Here is a 12,855-nt window from a genome sequence, read left to right as displayed (position 1 = left end):
AGCTATCGGCTTACAACCTTCTAATGTTATTAGATGACAAAAGAAATCTGTAAGAATATATCTCCAAGAACATCAGAGCTTTACAAAAATTCCATGAAATAATCCTTTATTGTTGTGATTATTTAGGAAACCAAAAGTTCCTTGTAATTAAACATATTTGACCAAGTGTAAGGAGATCATTTCATTGTTACAATAACTTAACCATTAAATTAATGCTTTTGTCAGGTGCAGTGGCTCATGCTTGTAATCCCAGCACTTTGGGAGACTGAGGCAGGTGGATCGCTTGAGCCCAGGAGTTTGAGACCAGCGTAGGCAACATAGCAAGACCCCATCTCTAGTACAGAAAAAAAAAAAAATTGTAAATCAAATAAATTAATGCTTTTGTTGATGATGAATTGATTGACAAACAAGGTGCTAACAAGCGCCATTTAAAACAGTTGCAGAGGGCTGGGCACAGTGGCTCATGCCTGTAATCCCAGGACTTTGGGAGGCTGAGGCGGGAGGATCACTTAAGTCCGGAAGTTTGAGATCAGCCTGGCCAAAATGGTGAAACCTTGTCTCCACTAAAAATATAAAAATTAGCCAGGCGTGGTGGCATGCACCTGTAAATCCCAGCTACTGGGAAACTGAGGCAGAGAATCACTTGAACCTGGGAGGCAGATGTTGCAGTGAGCCAAGATCAAGCCACTGCACTCCAGTCTGGGTGACAAAGTGAGACTCTGTTTCAAAAATAAAATAAAATAAAATAAAATACAGTTGCAGAATGACTGAATAAAATTAATACTGCAGAAAACATTCACAAGTTAGATAAACTTATACATACCAGCCAAGCCTTGCATAAGGAAATGACAAGAAGTAAGATGCTAAGGGGCTAGAGATGTGCTTCTGTGACAACTGAGAGCCACCTGTGAACATTGTCCTTATGTTCCTTTCCAAAGCCTTGTAGATAAAGGACATGGAATCCTGAAATAAAAGAATCATTACAGAAAGTAAAGACACATAGCATAAACAACAAAGCTACTGTTTCCTGTCCCAAATACTGAACTTGTGTAAAGGAAATGAGTTTTTAGAAGTGCTAAACAATAGAACATTAGTTCCTTTCAGCAAGTAAGATCACTTAGGACAGGCAATTAGGATAGTGAAATCATACCCCCAACTTATGCTGAGGGACAGCAGAGTTATAGCCCGAGATGCTGGGACCAGCATGGCTAGAAAGAGTTACCGCTCTGTCACCAGGCTGGAGTGCAGTGGCACGATCTCAACTCACTGCAACCTCCGCCTCCTGGGTTCAAGCAATTCTCCTGCCTCAGCCTCCCTAGAAGCTGGGATTACAGGTGCTTGCCACCACACCCAGCTAATTTTTGTATTTTAGTAGAGATGGGGTCTTACCATGTTGGCCAGGCTGGTCTCGAATTCCTGACCTTAAGTGATCCACCTGCCTTGGCTCCCCGAAAAGTGCTGGGATTACAGACATGAGCCACCATGCCCGGTGGACTAAAATTTTTTAAAAGACAAATCTATCCAGGTGCAGTGGCTCACACCTGTAATCCTAGCACTTTAGGGGGCTGAGACAGGAGGGGCGCTTGAGCCCAGGAGTTTGAAACCAGCCTGGGCAACATGGAGAAACCCCATCTCAACAAAAAATACAAAACATTAGCCAAGGGTGGTGGAGCGTGCCTGTAATCCCCGCTACTTGGGAGGCTGTACTGGGAGGATCACCTGCACCCAGGAGGTTGACGCTGCAGTGAGCTGAGATCTCACCACTGCACTCCAGTCTAAGCAACAGAATGAGACCCTATCTCAACAACAACAACAAAAAGAACAAGTCCTTTCAATCTAGAACTTTAATTATATTTGTATATATGTATATATTTTTAACAAACAAATAAACTGGAACAACACCAGGATGCCAAAGATATCCTCCAGACCGGCCAGGCATGGTGGCTCACACCTGTAATCCTAGCACTTTGGGAGGTCGAGGTGGGCAGATCACTAGGTCAGGAGTTCGAGAACAGCCTGGCCAATATAGTGAAACCCCGTCTCTACTAAAAATATATAAATTAGCTGGGCGTGGTGGTGGGCGCCTGTAGTCCCAGTTACTCAGGAGGCTGAGGCAGGAAAATCACTTGAACCTGGAAGATGGAGGTTGTAGTGAGCCGAGATCGTGCTGCTGCATGCTAGCCTGGGTGACAGAGCAAGACTCTGCCTCAAAAAACAAAACAAAAAAAACAAGATATCCTCCAAACCACACCCAGGTTGAGATGCGACTGTATTTGCTGCCAGACAGGCATGAGAAGTCACATGCAGAGTGCTAAAAGCCATATGCCAGAGAATTTGGGGGACAACAAGCCACTCAGCTTGAGATGTTGAATGGTTCTTAATGCAGTTACTGCAGAGACAAAAGCACAAACTAGAATGGCCCTGAACAAGCTGACCAGATACTAGATCCATCCAAGTTAAGGGGACACAACTCTAAATCTGCCCAAGGGTGACATGAGACCAAACAAGACTTCCTAGGTCTGCTCCAAAGCAGAGCTCAATTGGCTCAGAGCGTTAAGGCAGCCCAGATGGCTCAGGCTCTGGGAAAGTACAGGGTCTGAGGATCTTTCAGGCATGACTATACCTTCTGCTTTGCCCATTCTAATCTCACTGGCAGACCATGCATAGATTGCTTCATCCTAAAGCCCAGCTCTGACTTGCTCATTCATCTAGGAAGCAATTAATCAGCTCCTACTGTATGCCAGGCACCATGACAGACACTGGGAACATAAAGTCCCTCCTCAGACAATTCATTTTTTTGAAAGGAGAAAATCCAAATATGGCAAGACAAAATGACATGTGCTTTGAGAGAGGTTCCCCTCCCTGATCCAGGACCAGCTACATAATTTAGGGAGACCAGGGCAAAATTAAAACATGCAGCCTTTTGTTAAAAAATTGCTAAAGCCAGGGGCAGTGGCTCATGCCTGTAATCTCAGCACTTTGGGAGGCCCAGGTGGGTGGATTACCTAAGGTCAGGAGTTCAAGACCAGCCTGGCCAACATGGCGAAACCCCATCTCTACTAAAAATACAAAAAGTAGCCGGGCATGGTGGCAGGTGCCTGTAATCCCAGCTACTCAGGAGGCTGAGGCAGGGAATTGCTTGAACCCAGGAGGCAGAGGTTACAGTGAGCTGAGATGGTGCCACTGAACTCTAGCCTGGGCAACAGAGCAAGACTCTGTCTCAAAAAAAAAAAAATTGTTAAGAATTTTAATGCAGTGACAGCAGAGCATTAAACCTAAACCAGGCCCTTCCCCAATTCCCAGAGACCCCATTCACAAAGTTGTCTAAATCCTTCTGACATTAAGAGCCCACTACAGTCCAATGCCTACTTAGCTTCCTAAGCCTCTCACAGTGACTCATATTCCTTGTCCTGTGCTCCAGGCAAATACAACTACTCAGATTTCCCAACACCTGAAACTTTCCCAATCCACTAACAGAAATGTACTCTCACTGATGAAATACTATCTACTGTCCAAGGCCTAACTTGAATGTCCCCTCCTCCAGGAAGCCTTCTCTCTCTGATAGCCTCCAAGGTGAAGCTTTTCTCCCTTTTTTTTTTTTTTTTTTTTTTTGAGACAGGGTGTCACTCTAGCACCCAGGCTGGAGTGCAGTGGTGCAACCTCGGCTCACTGCAACCTCTCCCTTGCAGGATCAAGCAATCCTCCCACCTCAGCCTCCGGAATAGCTGGGACTACAAGTACACACCACTATGCCCAGCTAATTTTTTGTTATTTTTTTGTAGAGACAGGTTCTCATTATGTTACCCAGGCTGGTCTCAAACTCCTGAGCTCAAGTAATCCACCTGCCTCAGCCACTTAAAGTGCTGGCATTACAAGCGCGAGCTACCACACCCTTTCTTCCTGCTACCCAACGATCCCCTTACCTCACCGTGGTATGTGTTGCAGTCTACTCACATAATGGTTATTTTTGTATTTGTCACTCCTTTTAGACTGAATTTTTTTTTTTTTTTTTTTTTGAGAGGGAGTCTCGCTCTGTTGCCCAGGCTGGGATGCAGTGGCCGGAATTTAGCTCACTGCAAGCTCCGCCTCCCGGGTTTACACCATTCTCCTGCCTCAGCCTCCCGAGTAGCTGGGACTACAGGCGCCCGCCACCTCGCCCGGCTAGTTATTTTTTTGTATTTTTTAGTTGAGATGGGGTTTCACCTTGTTAGCCAGGATGGTCTCGATCTCCTGACCTCGTGATCCGCCCGTCTCGGCCTCCCAAAGTGCTGGGATTACAGGCTTGAGCCACCGCGCCCGGCCTAGACTGAACTTTTTTAAGGGTCAGAGTTCATTTGTCTTTCATTTTATATCCCCCAGTAGAGTGTCCTAACAGATAACTTCGTTGATGAATTTCATACACAATGGGGCTATGCAAAGTGAGCCTTCAACATTGTGAACACCTTTGGGACTAAATCCAAAGAAGGACTGGCCTGGGTGCCCAGGGTCCTCTTGACTTGACAGAGACCACTGAGGTGCAGACTCAGGGCATCTTCAGAACAAACCACATATGGATGCCAAGAGCACTTGCTGGCCTGGCACATGCGTAGGCCCAGGCTGGAGTGCACTGGCATGATCATAGCTCACTGTAGCCTCGAACTCCTGGGCTCAAGCAATCCTCCTGCCTTAGCCTCCCAAGCAGCTGTGACAACAGGCATAGCCATCACACCCAGCTAATTTATTTATTTTTGTAGAGACAAGGTCTTGCTATGTTGCCCAGACAGGTCTCAAACTCCCGGCCTCAAGGGATCCTCTCACCTCAGCCTTCCAGCCAACACACCCCACCACAGGTAACTTTCAATGGACAAATAAATACCCAGGGACTCAGCAAAACAAGGTATCTCAAGAAGCAGCATTCCTCTTCCCCAACTTAGAGCAGAAAATTCTTACCGGGGTCCAGGAATTTACACTAAAGAACACTCCTCTTTCAGTATAGTTTATATTCCTGTCAATGTTTTCAGTTAGGGATGTAGTCAAATTTCTGTGAAAATCATTTTTCTGCATTTTCGAGCTGTTGAAGACAAAGAGGAATAAACTGGTTACAACTGAGAAAACAATTAATCCCCTGAAAAACTGAGTTGAAGAATATAGTCATGTTAATCACAGGTTAAAAGACCACAAAATTTTAACATCAGAAGGCTGAAGGAGCAACACAGAAAACAAAATTTTAGAAAAACCTTCATTTCACAAAATCTTTTAGTAAACACATTTCTAAGGCTTAAAAGCCTATCCTTAGAAAAAATATTTCCTATAATATCAGAGCTCTATGGTAGGAGTAAAAGGCTTCAATTCTTTCCAGATTATGAAAAAAGTAGATATTTCAACATTTCACATAAAAGGGAAAGAAACAGGTGTCAGCCGGTGGGGAAACTGGTATGTAGGCATACCGATGTATTCATTCATTCATTCATTCATTCATTCATTTATTTGAGACAGAGTCTTGCTCTGTCACCCAGGCTGGAGTGCAGTGGCGTGATCTCAGCTCACTGCAACTTCTGCCTCCTGGGTTCAAGCAATTCTCCTGTCTCAGCCTCCTGAGCAGCCTGGAACTACAGGCATGCACCACCACACCTGGCTAATTTTTTTTGTATTTTTAATAGAGATGGGGTTTCACTACGTTGGCCAGGCTGGGCTCGAACTCCTGAGCTCAGGTGATCCACCTGCCTTGGCCTCCCAAAGTGCTGGAATTATAGGCGTGAGCCATCGCGCCCGGCCAGCATACTGATTTATCTTCAAAGACATGCTACAATTAATTATACAATAAAAATACATTTTCACATTCAGATATGTCAACCAGCCATAAAGCAGATGACTCAGGGAGCCAGAGAGGCTTCAGAAATGACTGAAGTAGGGAGTGGACAACAGCCGTAAGTGACAGGACCCTGGGCACGACACCAACTAGTGTCAGGGTTCTGACAACCCGAAGAAAGATTGCAAGCCTAATCGAAAGGTGTCCAATGTGATTAAAAAACAACAAAAGTATGTTGAAGGAATGGTTTGCTAGGAGAAAACAAACAAACAAACAACAAACCTTATCCAATTCAAATAGAACAAACAATGAGGACTTCACTGAGCCCTTTCTGTGTAATTTTCATTCTTCCAAAGTGCTAAGATCATTCCTCTCAGCACCTTTCATTGCAATACTCTATTTTTAGTATCTCACTCTTGACCATCCTTAAATATCTCGGTTAAGCCATCACTTCTTCAAGGAGAGCTCTCCTGTGCCCACGCCAGGACGCTCTGTGGCAAATCCCCAGAGCACCTTGCATTTTTTCTTCCTAACACTTAACAATGTCCACAATTACTTGTTTAGTACTTTCCAGGCCATATACCTGAGAGCAGGAACTGTTTCTGTCTTGTTCACAATGATATCTCTAGTGCCTGAACCAGTTCCTGGCACCTACCGATTAAAAAATGATATTTTATTGTTTGTACTATTTTGTTATATTTTATTAATAATAAATATACATGTATTTATAATATTAATAACTTATTAAATGAATGCATACATGACTGGTGATTGGTACCTGACTCCAGCAGAAAATATCATTTCTTAAAATACAGATCAGGCCTCTGGCCCTTACCACAGAGGGCTTCTCCCCACACTGTCTCACTGATAAATACATTTTCATGGTAAAATCTGGGTAAAGTTTATGAGTAAGACAATAATATTGATAGTTATGATAATACTAACTACATTTCTTTTTTATTTTTTTGAGACAGGGTCTCACTCTGTTGCCTAGACTGGAATGCATTGGTGTGATCTCAGCTCACTGCAGCCTCAACCTCCTAGGCTCAAGCAATCCTCCCACCTCAGCCTCCCAAGTAGCTGGGACTACAGGCACACACCACCATGCCTGGCTAATTTTGTTCATTTTTTTGTAGATATAGGGGTCTCACTATGTTGCCAAGTCTGGTCCTGAACTCCTGGACTTAAGGGATCCTCCTGCCTCAGCCTCCCAGAGTGCTAGGATTACAGGTATGAGCCACTGTGCCCAGCCACTACCTATCATTTAATGAGCAACTCATTATGTGCAAATTTCTTTACATCCACCACTGCATGTCATCCACACCATAATTCTGGAAGTGCTGATGTGTTTTTTCCATTTTGCAAAAGGAGGAAGCTATAGCTCCAAAAATCAAGCAGCTTCTTTAAAAATCACACAGCTGCAAGTGACAAATCTGGAAGCTGAACCTACAGCTGTCTCTCAACAAATCCCATGTTCTCAACCTCTATAGGGGATCCCCTTCAGGTGAGATGTCCTTTTTCTCTGAATAATTTTGGAATCCACTTACCCCTGGGTGTGGTTTTGCTGGCCACCACATGCAATGAACAGAGGGTTCTCAGGTAGGCTGCAGTCACTGAGGAAACAGTCAAATGAGTTAGGCATTTGTCTACCTCATAAGCATGAATTTTACCGAGAATCCGTAGTGCGCTTCAACCATCTCCCAAAGGCTTAAAGTATTCATTATCTAGCCAAACAGGACCAAGTAAGAGCCCATGTTCTCCCAGAGAGGGTGGATAGGCTGACAGCTGTCACTATCATGGTAATCCAGGCAGCCCCACACTGCCAGTCACCCCAGACTCAGCCTTTCTCTTCCCTCCCCACTCCACCTGCTGAGCTGTTCCACGCTAACACGAAACGTCTCAGAATTTGAGACTGCGATCAAAACTGGTTCCCAATTATGTCACCTTCTGCCCAATTATACACATTTATGCCTAAATGTGTCAGAATTTCTCCATTTCATTTCTTTAAAAAAATCCATAATTTCAATAATTAAATAGCTAACGAAGGATCTCCTTTTACAAGTGAAAAAGCTTCTGAGAATGTAAGAGATAAACTCTTACATCGGGGGAGGCTTTCCCCCAACACTGAACAGAAGCATTGAGGAAGTAGGTATTAACATAAGAAGAGTATTCTGGAATGAAGACTATCTTAAAAAGATGTGTATGGAGGTCACTGAGGGATGCTGGCGTAATACAGAAGTAATGTGGAGTGTAGGGATGAGGAAAATTAGCTGCTGAAAAAGGAATTCCAAAAGGAGGTGGGAAAAAGCTGAAGGCAAACTCTTCCTACCAAAACATTTCTCTAGCTAGGTTTGAGCTGAGGAAAAGGTTCTCTCTTTGAACCTTTTCTTCTCCACCACAGGATGCAGAAAGCAGCCTTACGGCGTTAGCACTGTACTTTCAAATAGAGTTTGAGGTGAGTAGAGTTCTGGCTGGGAATGTAACAACCACTATTTCATTGCTTTTTTGGGAAAATATACCGTAAGTTCCAAAAAACATAAGTGAGTTTTGGAAGATAACCTGTCATTAGTAAGCTGGAAAATGCCCATTAATATGAGCATATATGTGTTTTCCTTTCTGTTATGAATTTTTTTGTGTTGTCTCTTTTTGGAGACTTCTCTGAATTTCCCACAAATTTTCATAAATTCTGATGAATCTTTCTTTGTATATGTATGCAAAGAAGCAATCAACTCATGGAATTTTATACCTTGGTAAATTAGAACAGGGATCAAGAGACAAGAAATATGTTCTCAATTATCTTTTCTTAATGAAAGAATAAGGTCCAGCTATACAGCTTTCCTTAGCTATTTGGAGAACCAAATCAAAAATGAACACCAAAAAAATGTTTTCCAGTTTGGATTATAAAAAACAAATAAGTGCAGGTCAATCACTCAGACATGCCCATATGTTATGAGTCCTTCCAATATAAGCTTTGCTTCCTTCTAATAATAATAATAGTAACCAACACTTAGTAAGTGCTTACTCTATGCTAAATCCTTTACATGACTGATTTAATTTACTCCTCACAAAAATCCTATGATGAAAATAGTATTGCTGTCCCAATTTTACAGGTGAGGAAATAAGATTTTGGAAGGTTTAGCAACTTGTTCCAGATAACTCAGTAGTGAGTGGCAGATCTCTTAAATTCTGTACAACCACAGTAGTATGCACCTAAAAACCCACGTCCACAGGATAGCTTGGGGATTTTAGTTGAGGTTTATTTCACTATTAAAAGTGGCATTCATATGAGATTGCTATCCCTGCCAAATTGTTACTCACTGAGTGTTAAAAACAAGTTTATTATGTACCAAGCTAAGGTCAAATTTGTCATCAAAGGGAATTCTGTTTCAAATCAACACAACACGTAATTATGGTTAACATTGTTTGGATACTAGCAAATGTTCATAAGGGTAAAGGATCATCACCCAGTATAATATTCTAGACCTACGTTCTGTAGGCCATTCCAACTTACAAACAGCCAACTCTGCTATGATCCTGACCTGGAACAGTCTCCCAGGCACAGGTCCTGCCCAGAGAACCCTCTTTCCCACTGCTGGTGGTACAGCCTAAGCTTCCCACTCTGCCCTTTCCCTGATTCAGGGGCTGCCCCATGCTTCCTAGCAACACCCACATCTCAACCTGGTTCAGGTCAGCAGTAGGGAGAGGCTCCAAGTCCAACAGTATGGTCAGAAATGGGTTCTCTGGGCCAGGCGTAGTGGCTCACGCCTGTAATCTCAGCACTTTGGGAGGCAGAGGTAGATGGATCACTTAAAGTCAGGAGATCGAGACCAGACTGGCCAATGAACATGGCAAAACTCTGTCTCTACTAAAAATACAAAAATTAGCTGGATGTGGTGGTGCGTGCCTATAGTCACAACTACTCAGGAGGCTGAGGCAGGAGAATCACTTGAACCTGGGAGGCAAAGGTTGCAGTCAGCCGAGATCATGCACTGCACTCCAGCCTGGGCGACAGAGGAGACTCTGTATCAAAAAAAAAAAAAAAAAAAAAGAAGAAGAAAAAAGAAAAAAAGAAATGGGTTCTCCAGTCAGGCATGGTGGCTCATGCCTGTAATCCCAGCACTTTGGGAGTCCGAGGTGGGTGGATCACTTGGATTTCAGGAAGTGGAGACCAGCCTGGGCAACATGGGAAAACCCCGTCTCCACCAAAACTACAATTAGCCCGGTGCGGTGGTGTGAGCCTGTGGTCCCAGGTACTCGAGGCTGAGGCATAAGAATCACTTGAGCCCAGGAAGTGGAGGTTGTAGTGAGCTGAGATCGTGCCACTGCACTCTAGCCTGGGTGACAGAACAAGACCCCATCTCAAAAATAAAAAACAAAAACACATGTGCTCTTACAAAAAAAGAAAAGAAAAGAAAAAGAAAGAAATGGGTTATCAGAAGAACCTTGGCTCCCTCTGATCTAGGGGTGGTGTAAGACTGTGAGAGTCTAATGATCTACTACAGCTAGAAGTGGGGACAATCACAGTGTACTTGATCTATATTTGGGCTGAGTTTATGATTAACACTTGTCCTGAGCATGCTTAGGAGAAGAAAAGGAACTGGAGGTTCAGCAGCTATCCCATCTGGGCTAGATGTCAAATTTCAACAGAATGCTTTACAAATGCATTTATTTTTCATTTTGTGTTGGAGTGTGTGGCGGGGGTATGTAGCTATGGCTCTGTTTGCTTCTGTGTTTTTTTTTTTTTAGTATTAGATGAGGTATCCTTTGACACCCTCAAACCCTGAGAGTGTAGTCAGGGTGGAGAGGTGTGTCATCACATCACTGCTGCTGGCTACAGCAAGAACACAGCCACTCTGGGACTTGCAGGTACAGTGGCTCACACCTGTAATCCCAGCACTTTGGGAGGCCAAGGCAGGTGGATCACTTGAGGCCAGGAATTTGAGACCAGCCTGGCCAATATGGTGAAACCTCATCTGTGCTAAAAATACAAAAAACTTAGGCAGGGATGGTGGTGCACACCTGCAGTCCCGGCTGATTAGGAGGCTGAGGCACGAGACTCCCTTGAATCTGGGAGGCAGAGGCTGCGGTGAGCCAAGATCGTGCCACTGTACTCCAACCTGAGCAACAGAGCAAGACTGTCTCAAAATAAAAAGAAAGAAACAAATGGAGCACACCTATGGAGACTGATTCCTGCCTGGCTGAGCCATTTCTCACAGACCCCAAATTTTGCAATAACTGTCTCTCTATTTCTAAAATACAAGTGGCATCAACCAAGCCAACTGGATGGGAACCAGCCGGGTTTATAAGATTACTGAGTTTCCATTCTTTACCTCTTTGAATAGGTTAAGAAAGCACTTCATGAGATTATTTTGTTTTGTTTGTATGTGATCAGTTGAAAAACCTGAGAGTTATGTTGGGGGATGGGGTAAAAAGGCAGGGACTCATTGGTAATAGAAACAGAATATGAATTCACCTGGTCCCATTCTCCAACATGAAGCTCGTTAGATGGTAAATATTAGTGGACCAAAACGCCATATCATCCAGTCCTCCAAGAAAATACTCTTGGAATTGTTCCACCAAAAACGGGGACTTTGTAGAGTAAGAGGGATATAACTATGGCAGAGAGAAAGAAAAAATAAAATACATACGGTACTATTCCTGGTATCTTTATAATCCTTTAAGAGTGGGAAGAATGAAGACTTTACCTTGGAAACAGCTAGCATCTCACCATACCTGCAATATAAACAATAATTTTGGCTGTGAATTGCAGTTTCTAACAGAGAAATGAAGCAAATAACGAAGAAAAAGTTCCATCCGTCCTTATCCACTGTCCTGCAACTGCCTTTGAATAATAGGCAGAATCCATAAATCCGAAATCCAGTCTCAGGAAACAAAAACATAAAAACCGTGCTAAGGAAGTCACAACAAAATCAGCTGCAGATTGTCCTCTGAGTTACACTTACATTTCTAAGAACTGGATATGTGAACAATCAACAATTACATTTTCAGTGATGACTTCTCGACCATAGAGTTTCTCATAAATTCCCAGCAGATCTTTGACTGGCACATACCTGAAAAATGCAGAATAATGTATGAGTTGTTTTGATTCCGAAGCTGAAAATAGTAACAGCAGCAGCAGCAGCAGCAGCAGCTACCAGTTATTCCATGATTATCTTGTGCCAGGCACCATGTAAAAGTCTTTACATGCACTAGTTATTTAATCCTAGCAATGACATCAGGTGGTTAGTGCTATCACATTACCATTTTACATAAGAAGAAATGATTAAGGCACCGAAAAGCTAAATAATTGGCCCAATGATGAAGAGCAAACAACTGGAAACTTAATCAAACATTTATGTAGGTATACTCAGATTGGAAACTGTAACAAACAAAAGGAGTGGTTAATTTTGTGAATTCAGAGTTCTTTCGAGAAGTAATTTAAAGTATTTTCACTGTTTCAAGTTGAATGGAAAAGAAAAATTATTTTAAAAACACTATTATAAAAATGCCTCCTCACCCTGACATCTTAATTTCAGAGTATACAAAGTATACAAAAAAGTATAACAAATTATAAAAGTATTGTGAGGCCGGGCGCGGTGGCTCAAGCCTGTAATCCTAGCACTTTGGGAGGCCGAGACGGGCGGATCACGAGGTCAGGAGATCGAGACCATCCTGTCTAACACAGTGAAACCCTGTCTCTACTAAAAAATACAAAAAAAACTAGTCGGGCGAGGTGGCGTGCGCCTGTAGTCCCAGCTACTCGGGAGGCTGAGGCAGGAGAATGGCGGGAACCCGGGAGGCGGAGCTTGCAGTGAGCTGAGATCCGGCCACTGCACTCCAGCCTGGGCGACAGAGCAAGACTCCGTCTCAAAAAAAAAAAAAAAAAAAAGTATTGTGAAAGGAAAATAAATCTCAGAACCCAAAAATCACTAAACTAAAGGGAAAAGTCAAGCTGGGAACCGCATAGGGCAAACCTGCCTCCCAATCTATTCCTGTGTGTGTGTGTGTGGTTTTTTGTTTTTTGTTGGCTTTTTTTTTTTTTTTTTTTTTTTGGAGATGGAGTTTCA

General features: G+C 43.1%; 1 protein-coding gene across 2 annotated transcripts in view; it reads right to left on the bottom strand.

Moving 5' to 3' along the window:
- The window catches only part of LOC105482539 (glycosylphosphatidylinositol specific phospholipase D1), a 65,881-nt gene that overhangs the window by 31,091 nt on the left and 21,935 nt on the right, over nt 1-12,855 (bottom strand). For both annotated transcript variants that reach the window (XM_011742672.3, XM_011742674.2), the window contains 6 exons: nt 11,752-11,859; nt 11,494-11,521; nt 11,262-11,401; nt 7,336-7,401; nt 4,930-5,050; nt 824-963 (listed from right to left, as the gene is read on the bottom strand). In XM_011742672.3, coding sequence (XP_011740974.2) covers nt 824-963; nt 4,930-5,050; nt 7,336-7,401; nt 11,262-11,401; nt 11,494-11,521; nt 11,752-11,859 — 603 coding nt within the window. The remainder of the gene's footprint in view (nt 1-823; nt 964-4,929; nt 5,051-7,335; nt 7,402-11,261; nt 11,402-11,493; nt 11,522-11,751; nt 11,860-12,855) is intronic.

Source organism: Macaca nemestrina, chromosome 5, assembly GCF_043159975.1.
Source record: "Macaca nemestrina isolate mMacNem1 chromosome 5, mMacNem.hap1, whole genome shotgun sequence".
In the NCBI taxonomy this organism is placed as follows: domain Eukaryota; kingdom Metazoa; phylum Chordata; class Mammalia; order Primates; family Cercopithecidae; genus Macaca; species Macaca nemestrina.
This window is presented reverse-complemented; position numbering and strand designations above follow the sequence as displayed.